At 40.4% G+C, this 27,386-nt stretch overlaps 1 protein-coding gene across 1 annotated transcript in view; it reads left to right on the forward strand.

Moving 5' to 3' along the window:
- Nucleotides 1-27,386, forward strand: part of CELF2 (CUGBP Elav-like family member 2) — a 195,877-nt gene that overhangs the window by 44,590 nt on the left and 123,901 nt on the right. The window contains 1 exon segment of the mRNA NM_204260.2: nucleotides 24,911-25,107. Coding sequence (NP_989591.2) covers nucleotides 24,930-25,107 — 178 coding nt within the window. The 5' untranslated portion in view covers nucleotides 24,911-24,929.

The raw sequence follows: 27,386 nt of genomic DNA on the forward strand, positions 1-27,386 counted from the left end.
AGCAACAGGCCAGAGCAATGGGAAATTAATTAATTAACCTGACAAGTGCTATTCAAAGACAGAAACAGCACTGTCCCTCTGGCTAGGTGAAGCTGGGAGATAAATTCTGCCCTGCAATAAGGCTGTGTGAAAGCTTCTGTTGGCAGATCCAGTGAGAGTACTTCAAATCTAAACGTTTGTGGGGATATATTTAAGTGCCGATGCTTTCCGCCTCTCTGGGAAAAGACTGAAAATACCATTTTCTAGCTCAGAACCACTAAGCAGATGTAAGCAGTTGCAATCTATTGCTATTATATGTTAAAAGATATAATCTGTATCATGTAGATGACTAGAGATTTTAAGTTGGATATTATTGAACTACCGGAGGTAAATATACAGGAATGGATGCTTTGGTCTTTAATCTGTATTCAATTTTAAGATCATTTAATTGATTCTAAAGTATTTTTGGAGCTTCCATATAATTTGTAATGGTCTGCCAGAGCTTTAGACACAGTGCATCATATTTTCAGTTAAATAATCCTTATTTAATTAATGCGGCTTGGTCAAGTCCTGATAAATATGGGAGTATCAGAGTTATTTTTATTTCCTGATTCATTTCTCGATCAGGACTGAGGAAACTGCCTTGAACTGTCTTTAATGGTGAACTAATTTCCTGCTGAACAAATACACCGAAGAAAAACATTATTTGCATGTATTCTACTAAGGATTCCTTCGCGTGATACAAAGATAAATCATTGCACTATATTTATCCCCCTGAAACATCTGACTTGACTTTACTAAGCAACGTACCTTACAGTAAAAAGTCCAACGTTGAATATAATAGTAGTTAATATGTAAAAAGAGGAATAAGAAAAGAATGAGAAGAATATTTTTAGTTCGCTTTGGGCTGTACTGTTGTCGTAGCATCAAAACCTACCTTTATTTCTACTTGACTTGTGTGCTGTTTGGCTATTAGCATTGCTGCCATTCAAGGATCTCTCCCTTTCTGTCTCTCTCCTCCTCCCCCCAGTATTTCATTTTTATACCTGTCATGAAATGGTTGAGGTCGAAAGTCAGCACAGAGTGCATCATTTGTACATTGTGTCTCTTTTCCTTATGTGCCTTCGCTGCCAGAAAAATTGAACTTTCGTCCATTAAAAATCTATTTATTGTGTCTTGACTTCACTGAACTAAAGAACAGGACATTTCATCAAACAGTACAGTTTAAAATCAAATTAAATTGTACTAGGGCCCAGAAGATGTGACAGGATAAAGATCCCAGCCATTTAAAAAATCTTTGTAAAGACCTCCCTGATTGCACTTATTGATACTTCCCACATGTCCTGTAAGGTCAAAACTAGTCAGCGATGTGAGGACTCAGCGTGGGACAACTAGAAGGATATTATTATTTTTTTCCCCCTGTAAATAGTTGGTGAGTACTTCTTCTAAATTTCTGCTCACTCAGGTTTGACACCTGAAGCCAAGGTGCAAGTCATCATTTGGTAGTTTTCTAAGAGCTTGGGTGTAAGCATTCCCCAGCTTTGATGCCCTTCCCTGTCCTTCCAAGTGAGCCTCATGTGGGACATCTGCTGCAGGGTGCAGATAGTACAGGGCTGCCATCTGCAGAGATGTCTGAAGCATGTGTTTAAGTACACAACTCAATAACTAAACCTGTGGAAATCAGAGGAAGCGTTTGCCCAGTACACTTACCTCATGGCCTTTCAACTTGGTTGAACGTATCCCAGAAAAAGGGGTTTTGAAGCATATGTTCTTCTATTGACAACCTCATCTCTTTATTGCCCTGTGTAACCATAGCACATGGAGGAGAGCCTCATTAAATGTTTCTTGTCCTAGTTACAGCTTCCAGAATGTTGATGTGCCACTGGAGTAAGAGAAGTTGGAATCTCACAGATGGATTGCAGAATTAAATCATGCACTTACAGGGCTACATATGTGCAGAGTCTCTGGAAGTCCAGAAATGAAACGAAGGGCAGAGAAAGCACCCTTCATCCAGACCCAATCACATGGGCAACAGCTTGATTTTGCATGGCTCTTTATTCAATTAATATTCAGAAGCAACTATTGCATTTTCCCGAGAGCAAAGAGACAGTAAAAGCAAGCTGCTACATCTAGCTCCACTATTTGTCCTCCGCCTTACACAGCATTTGCTTGTCTGGTAGGTTGTTGGTAGTGTTTTCTTTCTTTTTAAAATTCTGATATATACATGTTACATTCGGCAAAGAGGCAAGTAGGGACCGAGGGGAGAATGGCAAAGTGGTGTTCCAGAAGCCAAGAAAGAAGCATGTTTAAAGTGAATTGCACCAGCCTTTTCATTTTCATGTGGGAGATACTTGTATTGGTTTTTGTTTGACGTGCTTCAGTGCATAGTTAACTGCTGAGATGCAGTATACAATTTAAGTCTTTGTAAGGTATGGTTTGGGTTTAAATGCTAGCCAACAAGAGAAAGGTTTACTACAGTAATAAATATTTATTTGGATATCATGCTAAGAAGGATTCTGAAATTTATGCAGTTGATTAAATGCAAATATGTTTCCAGCACAGTTCATTTTTTTTTAAATTAGGTATAGCCTTTCCCTTTTGGAGAGTGCTTTATATTCTAAGTGGAACCAGATTACAAACTGATATTTGGAAAACATTTTTTTGTAAAGCCTTCTTTTGTTTGTGTATGCGTAAGCGGTGTCCATTTTGCTTGTGTGCAGGAGGAATACAGCCAGGATGATGTTTTCCTGGCTCCCAAGATGCTCTAATAGAAGATCAGGCCATGGAATGTATTCTCTTACAGTGCTGTTTCTGGTCTGAAGCACGGGCTGGCCCTTGAATTGCTTGTACTGCGCAGGCTGCAGAAGAGTAGATTGTCTGGCAGCTTATTGTTTTTCCTGCTCAAGGCAAATGCTAGAGAAAAGGAGCTGAAAGAGAGTTGCTAAGTTGCATAAGATATTACTTACTGGTATCAATCTTTTCACTCTAGAAATCGTTCATCATTTCTTGTGAAATACTGACAAATGACCAAGGTTGAGGGAGGTTGAGAAAGTCAAGTTCTTTAGCTTGCAATCAAATCATAGGCTTTGGGGAATCTAGGTTCCCTCTTTATCTGACCCACCGATTTCAGGGCAGTGAGAGGTGGAGCACAGCTATATTTTGTCTTATACTTAGTTTTCCAGTATGTCAGCTCAAATACAACCTTTTAATCTTTCATTCCAACACAGGCCACAGAGATGTACATTGATCATTTTTAGTGTTCGGCTTTTTTATTTCAGGATTTTCTTGTTCAACTACTCAGTTGCATCATCTCAGTAGTAAACTTTTCTCTTTTGTACGCCATCATAGTTTAAATAATTGATTCTGGTTTAATTTGTGCCATTTTTTCCATTTTAACAAATTACGATTATAGTGTACAGCTTTGCCATTGTCTCATAAATGATATAACAACTGCTTGTGAATGCCCATAAGATTTTATTGTTGTGTGCATGTTAATAACAATATTGTGGAATGGCACGAAGATATTTTTAGCAGAATGATGTTTGCATTTTCACTAGTAAAATACAATACCATAGTAGAGTTGCTGTATCATAAATCCACGTAATCTCTTGTCTATCTGCACAAGATAACGATGCAAGTACAGAGCTTCTAAACAGAAGGAGTATGTAACATTGGTGATAAGGATAGACAGTTTGGGCTTGAAGCATTGTTCCTGGGATGGAGGGAACTTTTTCGTTACCACCCTTCGTGGGCAGAACAGTCATAATACCACCTCTAAGGGAATAATAGATGTTATAAAGAAAGATTGATATGGAGCTCTATTGAAAAAGGATGGGGAATGACTCCTAACTTGGTATTTCAGAGTTTTCTCCAAGGACATATAATGCATTTCCTAAAACATTCCCTCCAGTTCCAGCAGTTTTTCTTCTGAGTACTGATGTCCAGGCTGGAGAGGACTTCTTGCTACATTTGGACCTCTAGGGTCATCTGCCATGCCCCTTACTTGAAGCAGGTCCCATTGGGTCAGAGTACTTAAGCAGGGCCCTTGCACACAGAATTCTAAGAGGGAAACATCAGCATAATTCTAATTCCTTCTTTTTAGTTGTACTTCACTTCTTTTCAGTTTGAGAGAGTATCAGTATGTGTCTAAATGGGATTAAACTTGTCGAAGCCTTGCAGAGACTAGTGTTTTAGGAAATAATAGTTGTTTTCTTCAGCTGGAAGCTTTGGCTCCTGTGAAATGCATCTAGCATTTTTTGAAAGCTTTGTCAAAAGCTCAGAGCTAAAATCAGGGAGTGATGTAGGTTCAACTAAAAATTTACCCAGCATTGATTCAATTCGTTTTTTAGACCACCAAGGCTTCAGTGAGACTGCTCGGGAGAAGTGAAGTAACCACTTCAGGCACTTAATGTGTTTAAATTGGCAGCTTACTTTGCTGCAGGATGGCCAACATGGGACAAAGCAAACCTGGTTTGGGAGATGGGCATGAGCAGGGCATCAGCCAAACGTGTTTGACCCTGCAAGGTCTGCATGGGGACCAACCACTGCATCACTGCTTTCCTTCCTCCTTTCCCTAGAAAGCAAAAGCAGTGATAATGCAACCTAAAAAGCAAAGGCACGGGTGATGGCACCCTGCCTGTCACCCAGGCTCCTTTTTGCTTCTCTGGACAGCTGCAGATAGAGCAGAGTTCAGCATCAGGGTGTTGATTTCTTTCCTCTCCTCGGAACCTTCAACTGTCTGGGAAACAATCTTAGTGCTTTTAACACAAATGAAAGTTGAAAGCAGTAAACAAAATCATGGACTAAATCATCCAGTGCTGATATGTCTTCTGGACAGCAAAGAGCCTTTTGTTCGAAGACCTGAAATAACAGTTCCGTCGTGTTTTTGTTAGCGTCGTAATTAGAAGTGATTTAGGATAGCAGTGAAGGTGCTTCTAATGGGCACCTTGTGAGTATTAATAAAAGGAAGAATACATTAAACGTAGTGATTTGTGATTGGGCTGATGGGGTTAATATTTTCTTAGAATATAGCTGGCCATTTTTCTTCCAAGTAACAGTATAATGTAATTATAAGTACCTTAGTAGATGGACTCAATTGCTCCTATCATGAAAATTAATTTCAAGATCATGCTGAGGCTTTCTTTTTCTTTCTTCTTTAGCTTCTGCACTATGCAGGGGGAAAGCAGACACATACGAATGAAATTATATTTGAACAGACCTACTCATAGCAGCCTGTCTGATTCCCATGAACTGCTTAAATTGAAATCTATGGGAAAGGAGTGCATTTCTTGCTGTATTCCCTCACATCTTCTGTACCTACACCAGTCTCAGTTTGCTCACATGCTGTTTTAAAGTACTTGACAAATGCATCAGATGTTTCCATTTTATAGGAGAGAGCAGTGAAATATGCCCATTTTCCCAAAAGTTAACCAGGCTATGATTAGAGCTTTTCCAAGAAGTTTTGCAAAGCTTTATAGTCAAGCTGCCCCTTCAGCACAGGTAAACGTCCTTGCTGTAGAGTTTGTAAACACCGAAACAAGACCAAGAATTTTAGCTTTTATGTTTTCCATTTATTAATGCATGGCAAAATACAGAAGCCCAGAAGTTACAGTCTCAGGATGTACATTCCTATTCTTTAGTGTAATAAATGAAAATCCATTACACAAAGCTACTGCAAAGGTTTTCAAGGAAAAAAGACCAACATCTGACATGAAAAATCTATTTTTAGTGATATTTTGAGCTCTTGTGAGTAACTTTACCCTTGAAGATCTTAATGGAGTTAAATCAAATAGGACTTTCAGAAACAGCTCTGAAAATATATACAAATTTAGAAGGAGATCAACAACATGAAAGTGTTGGATCGCTGCTGTGTGGTTTAAAAACTTAATTACCAATACTCATTAGCAGATACACATCTGACCTATGTTGATTTAAACCAGCTAAAAATAAGTCCTACACCCAGAAAGGAAGAGGAATGTGTAATACAATGAAGCGCTGAATCCTGGTCTCTTTGAAAACATTTTGTTGCATGCTTTTAAGCCCAAAGCAGTCACATACAAGATTTAGGTCTGTAGGAGTGAAATGGGGTCCCAGTGATATAATGGTCCATATTTTACTTCAGTTTGGCAGAATTTCATTGCAAGATTTTATACAAGTTGTTGACCTTCCAACTGCAGGGAATCAGCTGTTGTATGTGCCGGTTCTTTCTCCCCTGGTATTAGTATTCTGGCTTGTCCATCGCACAGGCTAAGAAGAGTTAATGAAAGAACAAGAAAGGCTGGAAATTCCTTCCCTGGGAATCTTTTGCTTGGTGGAGGGGGGAGAAGCACAAATGGGCTAGCAAGTCCAAGCAGAACTACGTGTAGTTTGTCACTCCCTTTCTTTCTGTTTTCTGGAGAGGTACTTAATGGTGTTTGAATATGACTGCATACTCCCATTAATGTAACAGTTTTTATTCGTACCGTGCAACACCAGAAAGATAATCTCTGTGTTAAGTACTTTTCCTTTCTAACCCCTGGAGAGTCAGAACTCTAAAAGCAAATATTGTATTTACCATAGACTGCAAAAGGGAAGAAATTAGGTTAAAATGCAAAGCAGCAAAGATAAAATAGAGTTGCTTTTGGATGTCTGCAATGGTGCTATGAATATATACATGCACGTTGTTGTGCTTTTTATATTATCTCTAATTTGAAAAAAAAAAAAAAAAAAAAACCAACTATGATTACAGATTAGATCAATCATGGCTTCGGTATTTCTGGCCAAAGCAAGAAAAGACTCCATGTGCCAGCTAACCACATAATTGAAGCAGAGATTGTTTCACTGTTGGTAATTTGTTTAAGGATTTTAATTTACTGTAATGGGTATTCTTTTCTGCGTTGTAACCTGGCTCCCCGTGTCTGCCTTTGGAAAGCAATCACTGCTCGCGTATACCACTAAAAGGATGATGCAAGGCACTAACCACCCAAATGGAGCAGTGGCATGCTGCTGCCTGACATCAGTTCTTCAGGCTGTTACAGAGGGAGAAAATTGCGGGCTGTCTGTCTAGCTCTTGGTTTGCACAGGAGTTCTATTGGGAGATCAGCCACTGTTGGGAACAGAGGAAATGGAAGTGGAGAGTCTTTCAGAAATCGTCAGGTAAGCAGATAACCAGCGCACCCCAGAGGACAGCACTGCCTTGGCTACTGGAACGGCCAAAGGATGAATTTTTTCTACATCTGACTTGTGTGTTTCTTACTGAGTTAAGCACATGAGCAGCAGGCAGTGGTAGCTGGAGAATGTCACAGATGCTTGAAAGCAAGTTGACAAAAGCAGTAAAGAGAGAAATAAGTCAACAGTGTACACAACATGTTTACTTTTGTGGACTGGAAGAGAGCTGCTGGGAAGCCAAACTGTACCCAAATGATAGAAGATGATGCTCAGAGTCCTGAATTCATACGCTTCAAAGTTGTTGTTGCTCACTCTGCTTTTAGAATACTGTCCAGGAATAAATTGGTAATGAGGGCCAACTATCTTTGCTGCTATCCTTATTTATGTGTGTTTGACGTATGGTGAAATAATGTGTTTAGTTAAGAGCAGATAATCTAAACATAAAGAAAAGGTGCCTCAAATACAAAGGACAAGAGGAGCGGTAGGAAGAAGGCTGAGTACAAAAGGAAGTAGAGGAATAGAGTATACGATTATGAAAAAAAATTGCTCAAGGTTGTAGGCAGTTATTTGTATGTCCAGAAAACACAAGTTTGGTTGCCTGTTTCAGGTGGACAAATTATGACTCTTTTTTTGGAAGGGTGCATTGTGCCTTCTAGGGATACTATCTCTGCTTTCTGTATACACATAAGGAGTACATGGGACATTCTTTGGGGTGCTTGGCAGCTTAGGCCATATGTTGGGTCTTCTTGCTGGCAACTCAGTCAATATCAAGAGTAAAAATCTGTTCAATGAAAGCTAATGGCATTTTTCCTTTAGTTCAGAAGTGGGGATTTTGTGTCTCATTTGAGGAGCTCACGCCATCAGCAGGATTGTTGTGCTTTTTTCAGGAGGCTTTTACTTAGACCACTCCTGATGGAAGCTCATACTTAGTTTGCTCATTGATAGTTCAACAGTAAATGTATTTATTGATCATTTTGTTTGGATACTGAAAACTAATCTTTCTGTAGTGTCTGTGGTACAATTCAGCTCCAGTGTATGGATTCACCATCCTGTTGTCTGGATAATCCCATCACAGGTGTGATTTATGTCATCTGGACAAGAGTTAGGAAGAAGCATGTTCTGGATGTGCCATGGAAAGAGAATGGGTTATGTGCTGTAGAAATGTGGATTGTGACCAAAGCCTCATTTGTCCATTCTATAACAGTAATTTAAATGCGAATCTGTGTAGTAGAAGCATTTATTTTACTGTATACATGTAGTTGCCAGAAGACCAGAGGTATTGATTATAGAAGTCAACGCCAGTATGGTGCATTACTGGGAAGTGTAATAAATGACACAGAAAGCTGAAGTCTTCATGGAAATCCAAGTACCTGCAGTGGTATGTCCTCACCTTTAACTTTTAAACAAGACACTTGGAATGACATCTTTTCTTTTATGAATGCCAAGGACAAGGATTTTCTTAGAAAACATTGCAGAACAGCAAAGTTTTCCCTTTCCCAGACCTTTGCAGGAATTAGGAATACCTGTCGGCTTCTCCAATGGAAGTAGAGCAGATGAAGGAAATCTTCATTTAGTTTCTATTGAGGCTCAGCAACTGAACTTTAATGCTTTTAAATTACATTTCTTAACCTGGCTAGTGAGAGGGGTTGTATTAAACCACAAATACCTTAACATCTGGGACTTAGTTGTTCCAAAATGAACACCATCTCCCTTGTTTCCCTATTTGTCTCTCTCTGCTCTTATAATATTTGCCTCGTACTGATTCCCCTTGCTAATTGCAAGCCATCCAACACTGTCTCAAAAAAGCCATTTTAGTTGTATGATTTAATGCTTTTAAGTCATCTTGGCTTTGCTGATTCATTGGTGAACCTTGAAAAATCAGAACAGTGCAAACACTGCAGTGCCATCAGAGGGCTAGCAGGTTGCGCAGGGGACTCTTACTGATTAGTGTCATTTTTTTTCTCAGTTGAAAGAGCTATTGTGTTTAAGGCCATGAGATTTAGAATTAGGAGTAATTAAAAGCCAAGACTGCTGCCTTTATATTTTTTTAAATATGAAGGGCTCCGGGAGTCTCTGTAGTCATTAGAAAATCCTATTCTCGTGCTAAGCTTGTCCTTATAAGCAGTTGTTGGCTTTCCTGAATTTAAAACAGGACCTTGTTCAGAGTGGATGCTGAGAGGGGGGAAAATATCATAAAGGCAGGGAGAAGAAAAGTGTGTATGTGTGTTTGGGGGGAGACAGTGGTTGCGTGGTGGCTTTGTAATGTGTCCTTAGCAACTGGCTTACCATTCTGAAGGGAAAATAGGTGGTGGGAAAGCATTCAAGGAAAATGGGTCACATTTGATCCATGACCTAGGAGGAAAAGTGGGGGGAGGGAATGATCATTTCAGATCATTAATGTGGTCAAAGCATATCCCTGTAAAGCTCATTCGTCAAACTGAGCAAAACTGCTCCTCTGATGACTTGGTTATGTGCTGGAAAATACAGCTCCTGCTCTCCCAAATACAATTGCTCCACAGCTTTTGTGTTGTTGTTTGTTGTTGGTGGGTTTTTTTGTTTTGTTTTTGTTTCTGAAGGGAAAAAAAAATTGTTTGGTTTAAGCACGCTGAAGTAACACAGTGATTAGACATGACAGTTTGGCTGTGGGGCCTTCCTTTCAGTTCAGGAAAATATAGAACACAACTGAGCTGTCCTTTCCTGGTAAAAATGAGGTCATTTGTAAAGCTTTGTGTACATTTCTGCAGCGCTCACACGGCTGAGCTCGTAAAGCGCTTCTCCTCGAGTCCAAATCTCGCTTCCACTGATATACCCATTTTCAAGAAACACGAGCCCATTGACCATGTAAGATTAGGAATCACAAGCTGTGATTTAGGCTTAATGACTCCTGGAGGATGCATAGTTTGGATGTAGCTGTCAGTGGCCCGGCTGCTGCAGCCCTGAGTGCGCTGCCTTTGCTGACTCCGAGCTCCTCACAGCTCCGTGCGGATACGGGAAAGCTTTTTGTAATCTCCTTCCTTTTCCATGTGAGCTGCGTATCTGTTCTGGAATATACGAAAGTGCACTGTCAAGGTTGATTTTTCTGTTTATTAAACAGAGAAATGCATTGTATATATTACTTTCATTAATCCCTGTTGTTTGCAAAAATCCCCCGGGCAATTAGAATTTATTAAATAATTTATTGTATGTAAAAGCTGATAGCAGTTTTCATATCCAAACTATTTTTATTACACCAATCAAATGTTATATAGCTGCTAATATTTCAAGGTAGTTTTAATTAGCATCTCAACCTAACACAACGCGGTCCCAGAATGCATCATCGAAATAAATAGCAAAGGATGGCAGAGGGTGTCCTGGATAAATGGCTGGAAAACAGGGAGTAATGTCAGATGGGAACTGACACATCCGATTTGTGTTCCCGTCCACCTTCAAACTCTATGGAATATATGCCCATTTGGACAGAAGACTCTTGATGCTGACCTCCAGATTACCCAACTATTTTTAGTAAAGCATTGACTACTTCAGTCAGCTGTGCTGGCATTCGATCCAGTCATAGAGAGATGGAAATACAGGAGAGTAAGAAGCATTCGGTATGTTGAGCTATATAATGAAACTGCTTGGTATAAAACAGTAGATTAAATATCCCTGACTTTATAGCAGAAGTGAATTTAGATGTGCTTTGTCTCCTTCTCCCCTTTTTTTCCTTAACCACCTATTGAAGTCCTCTGGGAGTGCATCGTGTTTCCTAACATACGAAAGTAGTAGGAAAACATCTGGGCTAACAAATAAAATTAGGTCTGCTACTTAAAAAGCAGCCAACATTGTTTGGGGCCTCGGAGACACTCCTGTAATGCAAATAATAATAGTGGCTTTGGAAAGTATTCACTTCTGCTGTGTTGTGTAATTTTCAAATACTGCTTTTAAAAGAGAAATTAGAATTGCATGAAGTTAAACGGAAAAGCATATCATGGAAGGTTGTTTTTAGGTTGTTGGGTTTTTTTGTCTTTAATAATATAACAGTTAAACATGTATATAGTGCTTTCCTCTGAATGCTTCAGAGTACTTCATTGGCATGGGAACATAATGCACTCATTATAAGGTGAGGGAAATGAGCACAGCAAGTGGAAGAGACTTATGAAAGAGTGTGGCCGACAAGCCAGTTTTGTTGCTGCATTGTCCTATGTTCTGTACCGTTAGAAATGCCTCCCAGTTTCATTCTTCTAGAAGATTTTGTTTCCTCTGAAGGTGGTTATAGCCTGGAAAAAGATGTGACTTACATTGAGCTGTTAGTAACATCCTTCTAGATGAGTCTGAAATTGTTTGAGTGTAGCTGACCGGCCTCATGGGTGTGAGACACAAACATCCCTCTCTGTGCTCCCCGAAAGCAAGCACGAGGCCGCAGCTCTCTGTTGTGGGAGTTGAACTAAAAAACCCACTCTTCAGTTTTTTTCTCCATTTGTCTTACTTACGGTGACAAGCTCAGCAGGTTCAGGCCTCAAATTATTAAAGCAAATGTTCCTATATTAAAATCCCATTTATGATGCTTGGATTCCCCTGCATTTCCTGTATCAAGCAGATGAGACCTAGGAGCTCTGGGTCTGTGTTCTCCCTTTGGCAGTGTCCAGGTGCCTCCACCTGCCCCGGGCCAGGTTTCTTCCCTTGTTCCATCTGCTGAGCAATGTCTGTGCAGAGAGGGCTTGTGTGGAAAAGCAGTTGGAAGAGTGTTAGAGATCTTAGGTGTCCACACGCCTTTAGTAGTCCTCCGGCTTTCCAAAGACTTGTCATCACAAATAAGAGCTTTTCTACTTTCAGGAGGAGAAGGAAGAAAAAAGATAGAAAGAAATTAACCCTGTGGTGTGATGACAGAGATTTCTCTAAATCATACTACATTTCACACTGGTGCTAACAGCCAACCAGACCTGAGATGGCCCAATTTCCACAGGTCGAGAACACTACAGAGAGCTTAAAAATACAGCCAGAAGTCTTTAACTACCTTCTCTATTGCACTAAACTGTTGGAGTTAAGAGGCTTTGTACATCACAGGTTGGCCAAAGGGATGGGGATGGTATTCCCATTTTTCCCATTTCCTTTCCCATGTCTTCTGGAGGGTGCCAGCCACTCCACAAGACCTGGATTCGTTTTTCACTTGTGAGTAAAACCTCTACAGAAAAAAATAACCCCAAAGAATAAGCTTTTGTCCAAAACACACTATTACAGAAGTTATCTCATCCTTTTATATTTCCCCTGTGGCAAGCATTTGCTATGACCTTACAACAGTTTTCACCAGGATGTGTTTTCCTGTTGGTTTGGCAAGAGGCTTTGGAATGGCAGTGCTTGGATGGATTCTCACGATGAGGTTGCGCAGAGCTCCCTGGCAGCTTATAACTAGAAGATGGAGGTCTGCCTTTGAAGTCAGCAGTGACCCCACAAATGACTGCCACATGGCTTCGGAAGTGTGCGTGTTAGGGTGTGGTTATGTTGGGATTTTTTCTAAATGTTTATTAGGAACAGTTAAACCCGTTTTCCTGAGGCTTTTCATTGCTTTGAATGATGCCATTAAAAGGAGAGTGGCTCCTTTCTGAATTATATGTAGTTTTTTGGGTTTTTTTTTTTGTTTGTTTGTTTGTTTTTTGTAAGCCTCAAAAGAACACTGTAGCCACATAAACCAGGGAAGCAAAATAACTTGGTAAGATGAGGGTAAATATAAGAAACTAAATAATATCTTGCACTTTAATATTATCTATTGACTACTTGTGTGCTAGTACATTTACATAACCACTCTCTTTAGCTTTTAAAGAATATGCTGGCAACCCAAAATACATAGGAGAAAAAATCATGTTTTGAAGAGTGTAGAGCACACACTGTAATGGAATGTAGACCTTTCAACAAGTGAGAAACGGAGACAGTGTGACACATTTTGTTATGTGCACAGGGCAGTAGTTCCTATCCTGCACGCATAGTGTTTTTTCTATTAAAAATTGCTTAGCAGCCTGGATTTGAAGCCATTTTCTCTTTTGTAATCTCCACATCACAGTTGCATGTGTTGGTAATGGTGAATTTGGTGGGACTTGGTTCTGAGAACATTTGACACTAGCAATGCTGCATAAGACTTTCCCAGCTGCAGGGGAAGCCATGCTCCAGCTTAATTCCATGAAGTTATCATGAGGATTTATGCTTTAACATAGAATCAACTACCAGTCATAGTGAAGATTTGGGGTTTTTTTGTTTGTTTTTGGGGTTTTTGTTGTTGTTGTTGTTTCTTTTTTTTTCCCCACAAAAAAAAAATGCACTAAAGTGAGTTACAATAAAGTGAGTTGTAAGTACACTGGAAATCACTGGGGAGAATCGCTTGCTAACTATTGACATTTTAGCAGCAACCTAACGAGGTACTTAGGTTTTTTAGTATGTAGTATGGAGAAGTGGTTATAAAAGATTCAGAAGTTTGGATTTTTTTAAACTTCTCAGTAATATGACATGAAATATATATATATATATATATGTATATATATATACACATTAACTTTGTTGTTGAGTAGTCTGATCAGAGCTGAGGTCAGCTCTACAGAAAGTCTGGGTACTTCTCCAACTCCGTTTTCTCCTCCTACAACCTGGCTAGACAAAGAGATTTCCATACTCCTCTTTGAAGAATTGGGAAGTATTTCCAAGACAGCACTCATGGTCTCCTTTACTAAACAGGCAGAATTTGGAAGAGGTGGAAGGAACATAGGACAAAGAGCCCCTCTGCCCCTGACCCAAACCCCTGCTGTATTTTCCATTTAAATTGTAAAATCATCTTGTTTTCTGCCCTGCATACACGTTCAGAAGAGCTACATTTTCATAAGTTTATTCATAAGAGTAATAGTGCAGAGCTTTCCACAATGTGCACAGTTTTTCCTGCCCGTGTGCTTCACCATCAAGCCTTGAGAAGGATAAAGATTTTCTTCTTTGTTTGCCTGTATGTTTAGGATTTCCCCCTTCTCTGACACTAAACCAAGCCTGATCCTGAATTTTCAATGTTGTCATTTTATCTGCTGCCTCTCTAACACTCATCTAATACCAGAACCCAGTTTTCCAAGACACTTCACTCTTACAACAGGGTGGATTCCATCTGAAAGAGTTTCAAAGTCCAGGTGGTGATGTAGAAGAGATGGAACAACCTCTGCCACCTCTTGTCTTTCCAGCCAACAGCAATGCCACTTAACAGATAGGCAGTGAACATCTTTGCACCTCTTACCTTAGGTACCCTGGTAGGCCATCCTGCAGTACCCAAGAGCTGTGTTTGTGTATACACCATTCGTGTTGCCACCGAGGTGTGCATCTTTATAACAGCTCACTGTAGCTGTATTTGTGCATTGTGAAATTGCATGCTTTAAAGTACCTGGTGAGGCAGATCCTTCCAGCTTTGCATGGTAAGGAAATAAGTGTCACACCATGCAGAAGTGCATCTGTGCATGTCAGCTGAGCACTTTTTCAGTGTGATATGTGCAAAATATTTCAAAAGGAAGCAGGCAATTAAATTTTGAACCAACATCTCCTCACTTTGTTAGGAATTCATCATTTCACATAGATGCAGTATTTCATTGTGTGTAATGTGTCTTATATGTACACGATTTCATTTTAATTTTTTAATATTGTCTTTCCCAGTTGTTGGGAATTTTTCTTCTTCTTCCGGACAGGTTATACATATGCTAATAGAAATATGCCTATTATTTGAAGCACAGTTCTGCTTGTCAATGAAGCTTCATTAACACCGTTATCACTGCCTGACATTTATCTTATAATTTTCCTGAGTTGACTGTTACATCTCCATGGAAACCCAAATTGCAATTGAAACAAGTGAGATAATAAAGGCATACGTGGAGGATTGACGGTATGCAAGCCCACAGTGTTTGCAGGCTACATTTGTTTATAACTCCTCAGATAGATAGATTTATTGTAGTGGAGATTTTTATTACCTGTCTCCTGTCTTTCTATGCTGCTTATTGCAAGGTTTAGAACAAAACTATTTTTTATTTTGCTTTTTTAATTAGAGCAATAAATTTTATTGGGCTCGTCAAGGGAAGTTAGAGCATTGGCGATATAAATTCTAGTGTGATTTTTGGGGGGGTGAAATATGAATGGTTTCAGGAGATTTTGACACTTTATAGACTAATGCATTCTGAGGTTGATTTGGGGGGTTGCTTGAAGCAGCAAAAACTTACAATTGCAGACTCCTGATTTGCTGACTCTTTCAGTATGCAAGAAGGATCTTTTTCTTCTATACCTAAGGACTTGAGCTCTTTAAGTTCATGACTCTAAATCAATTTAGATGGTGCCTCAAAGCATAGAGTCATGAAACTGGAGTGGGTCCAGAGTGAATTAATCTGAAATTAATTTGATTTTGAAAGGCTCCATCTGGCTGTGTTTGGAAAAGGCATTTAGACAGATATATAAACAAATGATCATCTGTATTCTATATGCCAGATGTGGTGTCAAAAAAAATGAAGAAATGGTTTAAAAAAAATCAGCTGAGGGGGATTTTGCTATAATGATGCTCAACTTCTTAAAATTACAATTGCATCATATTTTGGACAGTAATCTTTTCTTATATTGTGATTTGTAGATGGAGGCAGGAAGAGCAAGCCTGATAGGTTATATTGTTTCAAGTAAGAAAATTGAATATCTCAGCTTGCTTTATTTCAGATCTCCTATAAATGAATAGCTAACTGAAACTAGTTCTACCCTTAGTATGGGAAGAGCTGCGATCTTCCATTCCCTTTATAAAGAAGCTACTTAGATAGAACAGCCACGTTGGATGTGAACTGCTGACCTCACTCCGTTTTGGGCACTATGAAAATAGATCTGTGCTCTGTGAAGCTCGGCAGTGAGTGGGTACCAGTGTATGCATACACATATGGGTGCCAGGCTTGAAATATGTTGGGTTGTAAAGTACTTCCTACAATAACTGTTCAGTTTTAGTCTGCCAAAACCACTGATGTGTTTCTGCACAAATGCTTGGAGGACTCCTGCCCATCTCCTCCATCCCTCCTCAGCTCCAGGATGCAGTTGGCCATGAAGTAGGCAAGTCTTTGTGAACCTCAGAACTTGCAGATGACTGCCAGGCTGAAGATAAGAATGCTGAAATGGTCACATCACTAATTACTACATTGAAGTTTGGGGGGGGAAAGGAAGAAGGGAGCCGTGCAGCAACAAAATACATTTTGAGCAGTGTTTGGTATATGGAGAGAGAGGCTGAGGTTGTTGACAAGAAAACAGATGGTCCTACGTGTCCTGAATTTTAAAAGCCTGATACTGTTCTAATTTGATTGTTGGCATGACACAAAGATACATGCATTTGGGAGTAATCAAATACTGTTCTTTTTTAAAGTAATACCAATAACTGTTTTCTGCCACACAGAAAAGAGTATGCTTCATTGCAAATATGTGTAATCAGTTAAGCAAAGCATTAATAATCCACCTCGTTAATACTGAGCAGTCAGCTACTTCAGATGCAAGTTCATAGGAGAAATATGTCAATCGGTTCTCCAAACATGTAATGTCCTTGTGCAAGTGCATGAGCACTCTCTGTGGTATTTTCCGGCTTCCATTAATGAGGAGTGGGCCCCTCTGCAATTTCAGTCTATTTTAGATATAACGCAGATATTTACACAAAAGGACAGCCTCTGCCCAAAGAGATTACAGTGGGAAGAGACAGTAAGGAGTACGTTAGAAATGAAACACAAAGTCACAGGCATTGTTTGTAAGCATCATAGTTATGGTGAACTGCCAAGGTTCTCCTCTTGCCAAGACAGAGATGCAAAAATGATAAATGAGAAGCCTTTGTTAATGCTGAACTCTTGAGGTCAAAACCAGATGTGCAGATATCCACCTGTGAGTTGGCCAACACAAAAAAAAAAAAAAAAAAAAGATTTTTAAAAATCACGCCTTTGGTATTTATTGGTAATGTTTAAACTCTTGCATTATTTTTTTTATTGCTGCGTGAAGCTAGAAATGTACCAACCCTACAGCTGACAGAGGCAGACCCAAGTTAGTCTGAAGATTTAACGTACAGAGCAAATTCTGCTCAGGAAGCAAAACTGACTTCTTGGGTAGTTGCCTGAGCAGAGCTCTGTCTTGCAGAGCGGTGATGCCTGGAGGACCTCATCCAGACTTGGATTAATTAGCTTCCAAAGCCTGCAGGAAAGCCTGGAAGACCAAAGCTGGGGCTAATACACAGCCCCTCCATGAAGATCTCCAAGCACTGTTAGTCATTCTTGTCATGTGTTCTTCGAAATTAGTGATCCTCATCCATAGGAGAACAAGACAGGGATCAAACTCAAGAAAGGGGGTGGGCTTGGCTTCCTTCAGCCATTAAGGGGCGGCTGTCTTCTACTGAACATTGAGCTTTTACTAGTTCCAGTTTAGTAAAAATGGGGCCAGAGTTATGGGCCAGTGTAGGAAATACTTAAATATACTGAAAATAGACCATTGTAAGTTTTATCAGCATAAAAAAAAAAAGATACTACCCAGTTCTGACCTGTACAGATGGTGCATTTAATTGTTTGCTGCCACTATTGGATGAACTAGTAATGATATTTTAATTTGTTCCTAAAATAGAAGACTTTAAAATAAGCAGCTCTTCCTCTCCCTGTTTACCTTCCCTTCTGCACACACTCTTTCCCTTGTTTTTATACATATGCATGTGCATGTGTGTAATCTAAAGTAGGTATTTTAACTTGGGTGAGTTAATCCACTTTCATCCGTGTACAGCAGAAGCACATCACAGAGCACTACTGCATGTTCTACAGAATAATTTTCTGGCTATAAAGTAGGTCCACACACCAGTGGGAAGAGTTGAGACAGTTTGAAGGCACCACACTGAATATCATTTTTGTTCTTTGATTTTTTTTAAGATAATTTTGAATGTGTTTTTTTTTTTTTTTCTGTAGCAGATATGCAGAGCTTTTGTGACGTTATTGCTGCTTGCCTCTACAGTTCTAGGAAGCGTTACCAAAAGTACAACATTAAAATAAACTCATTTGCTTTTAAACACGTATGCAAGGGATCTTCACACTTTGGTCTGAAACCTCAGGCTTAAATCAAACTGTTTTGGAATGGAGGTGATGCAGCGACCCAAAGGTCAGAACCAGAACAGCCAGAAGCCTCTAGAGGTACATAGTTAGCAGTGAGCATGGGGAGGTGACAGCCAGGTCATGATCTCGTTTGCTTTGGTGAGCACAGCTCTTAGGGCTTCTTTTAGGAAGGCAACAAGCCTCAGCACAGTGGAGTGAGTGCATGCGCTCTAATGTGCACCGCAAGTGCACGCAGCAGTTGCATTTTAACATAGATATTATGATTTCCTTTGTATCCTCGTTTCCTTCCTGTAATACTAATGAGGAATCTCTGAAGAATAATTTATTTTATCTCAGGTGTGCGCTGATGTTTTTCTTGTATGTGTGTGGTTCAGTACTGTACCCAATTCATGTTACCCTTAGCAGCACGAGCTCTGACCCACCTGTTTGAAAGTTGACTTCCCACTGCTTCTCCTTCTCCCAGCCTGAATGTATTCATTGTGAAATGTTTTTCAGTGTAGGAAAAGAGTTTTTTCCTCAGATTATCAAGAGTCCTCCTCTGTGACATGGTGCTACTTCCTCAGCCTACCAAAAATTTGCGTATAAGGCATGACAGTGATGGCATGTGCTAAATTTGGAGTTTATTGGAAAGCAAGTAGTCCTTTCTAGGACCTATGTTTTACCATGGTCTGTTGTACACAGAGAGTTAGCAAAGCTGAGCTGAACACTGACTCCATCAGAAAACAAATGACTGTGAATTTAAATTGCTTGTCAGGGCAGTAAAAAAGACTGTGTTGTCTTAAGCAACATTATGCTTTTACAGATAATTTCCACAGGCATAAAGGCAATGCAAGAAAACATCTTTGCATTTACCGTTCAGTGCTTTGTGAGCACTTGAGTATTATTAGCTATTGACAAGAATAAAATCTCAGCATTGGATGGCAGGTATTAAAAACCATCAGAATTGTCTGTGTAGCTCATGTGTGTGAGTGCAAGTACTGTTGCTCTCTGCTGGATGGATGAAGAATTACTTGTCTCTTTGTTACAAGGCTCTACGAGTCTGTAAAACGAAGTAAAGGAGAATGTTTTGCGAGCTCAGAGTTTTGGATCCCTCCTGAAATTGCAGTTGGCCTTCAGTGTAGCATAAAGCCAGGTTAGCAAGCTGTACAGACGCTAAAAGTTGTCACCTTGCCTATGGGCGTAGAGAAACCTGTCAAAAATTGCTTTGTAGACATCACTACAAACGCGGGACTGGTCCCACTGTGTGCTTCTACGTTAATTGGGTATGATGTCAGAGTCATTCAGCAACTGCCAGTATGGATTGGTGTAACTTAATAATAACTAGTGGTAGTGGTGGTTTATAGTTCAGCCAAAAACTGTACAAGACATTACAGCGGGTGCAGTGAATGATTTATGAAACATCCTTTCCTCCAAGCTGCTGCTGAGCTACTGCTTTGTGAATACTCTTCTGGAGGTGCCTTTTTTGCCCCCAAAACACAGGTATTTAGTCATTCACAGCTTACAAAAAAATGGAATGGCTTCTATTTTATATTATTTTTTTTTGTCAGAGGTTCTGGCCCTTTTTTGCTGGCCAGAATCCAATTTAGGTAATTACATTCTGTGTCTCTAAATCCCAGCCCCCTGCAGTTTCCAATGGAGTATGGTATTGTTCTACCCTTCCTGCCTGAAATTGTTGTGCGATAATGCTCCATGTCATTAAACAGCTGCCGTCTGTCACCTTACAATGAAGTCATTCCTCTCTAAACAATGAGCTTATAAAGCCCTTTTGAGTCCTTCCAGATAAAATTTGCTCATAATCCAGCAGTTTGGATTTTCAAGCATGGTAAGGTGGTGGTTTTTCATCTCTTCTGCCAGCAGTTGAAGTCCTTCAAAGTGATGGTGTCCCTTTGGTGCTCATCCCATATCCTGACAGTGATCACACAGCTGAAATGTAAATATTTGGTACTGTAAAACCCTGATGCCTGCAAATGTCTTTGTGCTAGGCTGGATTTAGTAATCTTTACACTTCCAGCTTCTTTGTCATCATGCTTTTCTTGTCCTTTGATGCTTAGAAGTTAAATGTTCTTCTAAGGGATGCTGTTTGGTCATGTACTGTTAAGTGTGAAAAGAGAAAATCTCCAACAAAACAGCAAAACAACCAAAGTAGGGTGAGGACTGCAAGAGAAACCAACCAAAACAGGAGACTGAGAAGCAATTTGACTCGGACTGAAAATGGGTTTGAAACACAGCTTTTATGCAAACCTACTCAGTCCCCATAACAACAGGTTTTCAGCACCTGGCTTGTCATCTAGTTTGTGAATGGAAGTGAGTGGGGATTAATGCAAAATATATTAACAGTGATGAATTTAAGAGGGTTCCTTTTGATTCGGATTTTGTTCCTTAAGACTGCCCTCCTTAGCAGTCAGTGCACTTTAGCAGCCTTGCCATAATGACAGATATGAATGGGAGAGGCAGAGAAGGCATCTAGTGGGTTTTGCCAGTGCCCCTGCTTAAGCAGCAGTGATATTAAAACAATCTCTAGCTCCTCAAAGAGTGGCCCTGTCAACTTGCTGAAATGATGGAATGGTAGTTAGGTTATTAGAAAGAAAATTGGCACAAATTGAGAGAGACGATGCTCTGGCAGCGACCACAAGCAGCCAGCAACTCGGTGGCTTAATCTCTGCCCTCAGGCTGCTCTCTCCGATACAGATGACACCTTGTCAGCAAGGATGATGTGCTGGGTCATCCCAGAGTCCAATGGGCTAAATTGGCCGCAGAGGGAAGGGTTGCTGCGGTGTAGAGACAGCAAGCCACATAATCTAATTCTTCTCTTTCTTTATGTATGTCATCATTTGGATACTGACAGTAATTGTCAAGGGATTCTCTTCTTAGTAGTGTCTCCTAGCCACAGCTATCTCTACACTCATGCTTGCAAGAAATGGTCCTAAGCTTTCACAAAGACTGCTTGAAATCTCTTAAAAAGTTTAATGTGTGATTTCTTTTTTGTGTTGTTATTAAAAGTGTCCAAAGGAGGGATATTGAGATGATGAAGTGCCTTGAGGACAAGGCATGTGATGTGTGACTGAGGTCCCTTGGTTTGTTTGGCCTAGACAAGGAGACTCAGGGGAGGACTCATGGGATACTGGGATATTCTATGGTTCTGTGATTCTTTTTCCTGGGTAAAGTGGGTGAGGAAGATGGGGGCAGGAAGGAACTGCTCCCTGTGGGAGTGACTGTGGCAGGGAAGAGTGACAAAAAGCTATTTTGCTGTTGGCCACTACGAGGTCTTTGCCCAGAGCAGTTCCTGCCAGACTGGTGAAGATGGAGACTAGGAGAGAATAAGGGAACTCACCTCTAGTAGAGAGAGTTTGTGAGGGGGTCAAAAATATGTGATTGGATTTGCATTCACCTGAACAAGCTCAGTGAGAGCTGAACTCTCAGTCAGGTGTGCTTTATAGTTACTGTTCCTCAGTGGATGATTCTAGTATACGGAAGGGATTTATTCCATAGACTGTATAAAACTGTTCCGTTTTGTTGGATGGTTTTTTTTCATTGTTATCTCCCTATTATCTACTTGTTCAGTTCATTCGAGTTGGCTGTAGTCCTCTACCTACTGTCAACTGTGGATGAGGATGCTTCTGCAAGTGCTGATGCCCTCCTTGAAACCCCAACAGAGGTGGGGAACCGTTCTTCCAAAACCCTCAGTAGCATTCATTTGCACTGAAGTCAAACGTAACTTAATGAGGAGCCTGATGATGCTGGCAGAGCTCACTGCCTTCCCTATGGGCTCAACTTGCCTGTCCCCATTTCCATAACGTTGGCAGCTCAGTACAACTCCAACCCTCTGGTAGGAAAGAATTATAATGAAAAATCTTGAAGTCATGCTTGTGTTTTTTTTTTTTTTTCCTAAATCTGCAACAGTTAGCAGACTGGCAGAGCTGTCAGAGGATGGTGGAATTAAATCCGGAGAAGTTTTAATGACTTGCCCAAGTTAATTCAGGCAGCGAGTGACAAAACCTGTCCCCTGGAGCGTTGTGTCACAGCATACCGTAGCCTACACCTGCAGTCAGAGCATTCAGCCATCTTTATCCAATAAAGCATTTAAGGAATATGATCAATGTAATTGCTCTTCAGCCCCACCAAAGTAAAGAAAGTGTGTAAGCACTGTGTTGAATTAGAAGAGATCTTTGCCTGTGCCTGCACCTTTGGCTGAAAGCAGGAACTTGATGGTAATGGAGCAATTAACCTGAATAAACAGTTAGAAGTGTTAGGTTTTGTGGTTTCCTCAAAATTGTCTTGTTAGCAATGGAAATTGTAGTAGTGCTCTCAGTGGTAAAGGTGGTTTGGGTAAAGGAAAAAGCAAAGGCATAAACTTATTCTTTATTAAATACGACCTCTGCTGTAATTTGGGGCTAACACCATAATTACGTGTGGATTTCTTAAAGAAGAGATCCAGCAGAGACAGTGGATGAAGGGCATAATTTAAAAAGGAACTTGACTCATTTTTTAGTGTAAACAAAGCAGAGAACAAATGAAGTGAAAAGTGAAGCTGATTTCTGAAGGAACACACTCACCTGAGCATAGCACAAAGCTGCACAGTGCAGCTGCTGCCTTTTCCTGTCTTTGCAGGTACAAAATAGTGTGGGTGCATCTTCCTCTGCTATTTTAAGCTATAGGTCAGGGATTTATTTTTACTTCCTATTAGGGTGGTTGTTTTATGCACTGCATAAACAAATAGGAAATCTGAAGAAACAGTAGGGTGTATTTTTCCAGAGCTCTGCGTGTCATGTGGGTGCTCAGCTCTCCATGTGAGCCTCAAAAGTTGCTCCCATTGTGTATCATTGGAAAGAGCTAGGAGCTTTTTGTTTCCTAGAGTCTGAGGTGGGGATTGTTTAGGGTGTCAATGGAGGTGTCTATTAGGTCTGTGTAGAAAACATAGCTTCTAATGGAGAAATCATCATTGGTGTTCTTGGGACCTGCAGAGAATGCTCAAACAAAGAGCATCTGTCAAACAAGAGAGGGCATTTGTGCATGAAACACGATAGAAAAGGCTGGGCCAAATCCTTCAGTCTGTTACTCAGGCAAGACTCCCACTAGGATCAATGGGAATTTTGTCTAATAAATGAGTGTGATAAATCCCATTGCCTGCTGATCCATGTTAAAGGCACTTCACAAGTAACAATGCAGCTTCTTGTTGTTGGTTTACAGTCTACCTTTAATATAATTTTCTCCTTCCTGCAGTAAGCACGGCAAGTGCAGAAGATATTAGGGGTGTATTAATACATTTGAGTGCCTTGCACTTCCAGGGAGATGGAGCACAGAGGACTAAATAATCTGTCCTGGCACGTGTTCCAGCTGTGATGCTGGAGAATGACACAACGTAGTTTCTTTCTTGCCATTCTTAGCTTTTCCTTTTTCACACATGAAATGATTTTGGTCCGGCTGTACAGATCTCAGGGTCTTCCAAGCCTGCCTGTGGTCATTCTCTCTTGAACAACTGTCAAATGGAGAACGTGTAATTGAAGCAAAGTTTTTCAGTAGTGGCAGGTGGCTCTGGGATCCATGAAGGTTGGGATGATCAACGCTCGGCGGTGCTGAACGCGTGCCTTCTCCTCACTTCCCCCAGTGGGAGGATGGGAGGTGTGCACTGAAAGTCACATCTCATTGGTGTTCCTCCTTGAAATTCAAGCATCCAAATCTCATATCACTTACAGAATCTCTAGCCAAATCGAAATTATCATCCTTAATTATCAGTAGCAGCAGAAGAGTTGGGGGTTTTATTTTTACTTTCATTTAGTATTTAAATTCTTTGTTTTCCTTACAAGGATGTACTCCTCCTAAGCCGTAATATGTCACATGTCTCAGAGAGTAGGGTCTTTTTTTTTGGTTGCTAGGTCCTTTTCCCCAGCATAAGTGTGGAGTTGTTTTGAAGTTAGCTGTACATCTGGAGATCAAATAGGGGAACAATTTACAGGGTGTGAAAAATTTCAAACGCTTCATGTCCTCTGCATGGAGAAAAACTTTCTGAAGCAGCATTTTAATTTTCTGAGCAATTTTACCACTGCTTTCTCCTTTTGAATGGTGCATTTTTGTGTGCCAGGCTGCCATAAACAATGTGCTTTAGACTGGCACTCTCCAGACTGCTTTTCCTTTTTAAAGAGCGTAGGCAACTAATCGGCAGCAACCAGCCGCATAGCTGGAGTGTTTTCCATTCTAGGCAATATCATACTAATTTGATGCACACATGGATGCTTCACACAATCTGCAAATTCATCGCTGGCATCTTGCATTAGTCATCTGACAGATTGCCAAGTGTTTCATATTCCTTTCATGTGACTTTATTACAAAACACACACACACACACACCCCAGCACTGCCTTATTTCTGCCAGTAGCCAGTTCAGTGAGAATTCGCAGCAGTTCTGTTTACAACGGCCATGGAGAGAAATCTGTACTTACTTGCCACTCTCCTCTGCTTTAAAATGCAAAAGTACTGGCTTGCGTTGTGCAGCACTCTTCTTATATAATGACATTAAGCAGCAGCCTGCAGAGAAAACCAGACTCAATGAAAAATGTAATCGCATTGTTTTTTGTACATAATACTTATGCTATTAATTAAATACCGATTTTTTTTCCTGCTCTGTGCCAATTGACATCATCTTCTGCATCTAGTGCACATGAAAACTGCGTAGTCTCCTAACTTGCCTTTTCTTTTTCATCTCTTCTTCCACTTTCTAGTAACGGCACAGCTAACAAGATGAATGGAGCTTTGGATCATTCAGACCAACCAGACCCAGATGCCATTAAGATGTTTGTTGGACAGATTCCCCGTTCATGGTCGGAAAAAGAGTTAAAAGAACTTTTTGAGCCTTACGGAGCTGTCTACCAGATTAATGTTCTTCGAGACAGAAGTCAGAACCCTCCCCAAAGTAAAGGTACAGTAGTTGTACTCTGTTTGCTTTCAGGGATTTTTTCAGTGATCTTGCTTGCCTTTAGAATTTCCAAAGAGGCTTGCATCTGGGCTGTCTGTTTTGAAGCATACTGTGTTGAGCTATGCAGCATTCCTAAGAGGAGAGAACTCCTGAATACCTATCGATTGCTGTCTTCCTCTTCTTCTTAAATTGCAGTTTAAAAGTCTGTTATCTGGAAGCGAGCATTCCAACTGTGCGAAAAATAACAAAAGATTGCCATCCTTGTTTAAATTATTATTGCCAAGAGACATGGAAACCTGAGCGGTCACTTTCCCAGGATTAGCTCATGAAAAATATAATTTTCTACTTCCTTTTGTTTCCTCTCTTTGCACCCCAGGTGGGAATGATTTTCAGGATACAGAAGGAGAGAAAGAATAGCGGTGGGCTCTTGCTACGTCATTGCTCCAGAGGCAATAACAATTAAAAAACAGAATTGCCCTGCCCTTTCTCAAAAATCTGATTTCTTCTTTTTGTGGCCATGCTAAAGGATTGATTTTTGGCAATGGTATTTTTCTAAAAGAAAAGGATGGTTTTTTTTCTTTCTGCAATTTTTTCTGCCACATACGAAGCATTTGTCCTTAACTGTATTGCTTTCTTGAGCTGTATGTCTGTGCATATTTAGGCATGTGACAATTCTGTGTATTATATAATTATAACATAGGCTTATGTGTAGCCTTAAAGTGAACATTTTGTCTCACAGAATGTGTTTTTTTTCTCTGTGTTTTTTCACTTACGCTTTGAGATTGTCACGTTTCATATATTAAATTGTTGCTGGCATTGCAAATAATTGGCACCGCTCAGAGGCATTTGTGCTTGGTTGTGAAATGACTCAATAGTTACTCGTTTTCAGTCCTCTCCTACCACTGCGTTTAAAATCCTTTATGGGGAATCTCACAGAGTGTGGGCTAGCAGATCGCTAACAGTGCAAAGCAGCACCCTTGAGATTTCTAGTTCACTGAGAGGTAATGGCTGTCACGTGCAGCACACAGCACAACTCCGGGTGCCCCCATGCTTTGTGCACAGTGCTGCCCAGGCTCAGCATTTCCTCCTCTTTGCTGTCCCAATTTAAGCAGTTTGTCTTTTGAGTGATATCTTTTGGTATGTCATTTCTGGCTAAAAAAACAGGTATTTTGTCTCAGTATCACAACAACATCAGGTAAAGGGCTCATTGGGGTACCCTGCTGCTTATCAAGTCCCATATTGGATTGCTGTCTTCCACCAGTACTGCAGAAGCAGAAGGTATTTGTTATTGCAGTGTTTCAGTTCTGCTTCCACCTCCTTCCGTTCCCTAGAAGTGATGCAGCTGAGCATGCAGCCCCCTGCTCTGTTAGCCCAGTGCCCTCACCGAGTGTCATTTGCTTGTAACACTGGATAGAAAGCAGCATTAAGGGGTCAGGCAACTGGATTTTCAGCAGTCCGGGCTGCTATGGATGAGCAAACTCCTACTTAGTTTAAACCACTAAAATACTGAACTTTGAGACTTGGCCATTTAGGAAGAGCTGATTCCTCAGCCACAGAAATGCCTTCCCACTAAAGCAGTAAATGAAGTGAGAATGATATTGTGGTTAGACAGAGGAAAGTCATTGATTCCCGTTTCTGTAGTGTTTTACATTATACAGTACCTGTCCATCAGGCAGCTGGAAGGCATAAGGATTAAGCACAGGTCATGCAAATCATTGTAGACTAATTATGAAGCCTTGTAGTCCCCGTATTCAATATTCACTTTGAAAAGTGTTTTGTTGTTGTTGTTTCGCTAGGACTCTTTTCAGCCACTCTGACATGATGCTTTTATGTCACTTCAAGCATTATATGTTTTAAGAGTCAATGAAATTAATCCCCCAGAAAAACAGAACAACCTTCGGACTTATATTTCCCTGACACAGCAGTGAGGTCCTCCGGTGGTCAGCTCTTTCCTTGGAAGCTGTGGAGCAGCCTATCTCCATGCTTCCTCCTGGCTGAGGCTGCCAGCAAGGCTGCCAGATATAGAAACCTCTTGAGTTTCATGTGGGTATCCCTTGACCAGGAACGATCTTTATTTTCTTAATCCAGTAGCACAAAGGATTCTGCATGAGAGATTAAGAATCCATTACAAACAACAAAAAAATCACCCTGAAAAATATCTGATAGCCTTGTTCTCACCACAGTGCATGAGAAATGCTTTGCCTGTGCCATGCAATTGGTATTTAATAACATGAATTGCAATGATGAAAATGCAAGTTAGTGTTAGTACACATTTGGGGTTG

Source organism: Gallus gallus, chromosome 1 (assembly GCF_016699485.2).
Source record: "Gallus gallus isolate bGalGal1 chromosome 1, bGalGal1.mat.broiler.GRCg7b, whole genome shotgun sequence".
Taxonomy (NCBI): domain Eukaryota; kingdom Metazoa; phylum Chordata; class Aves; order Galliformes; family Phasianidae; genus Gallus; species Gallus gallus.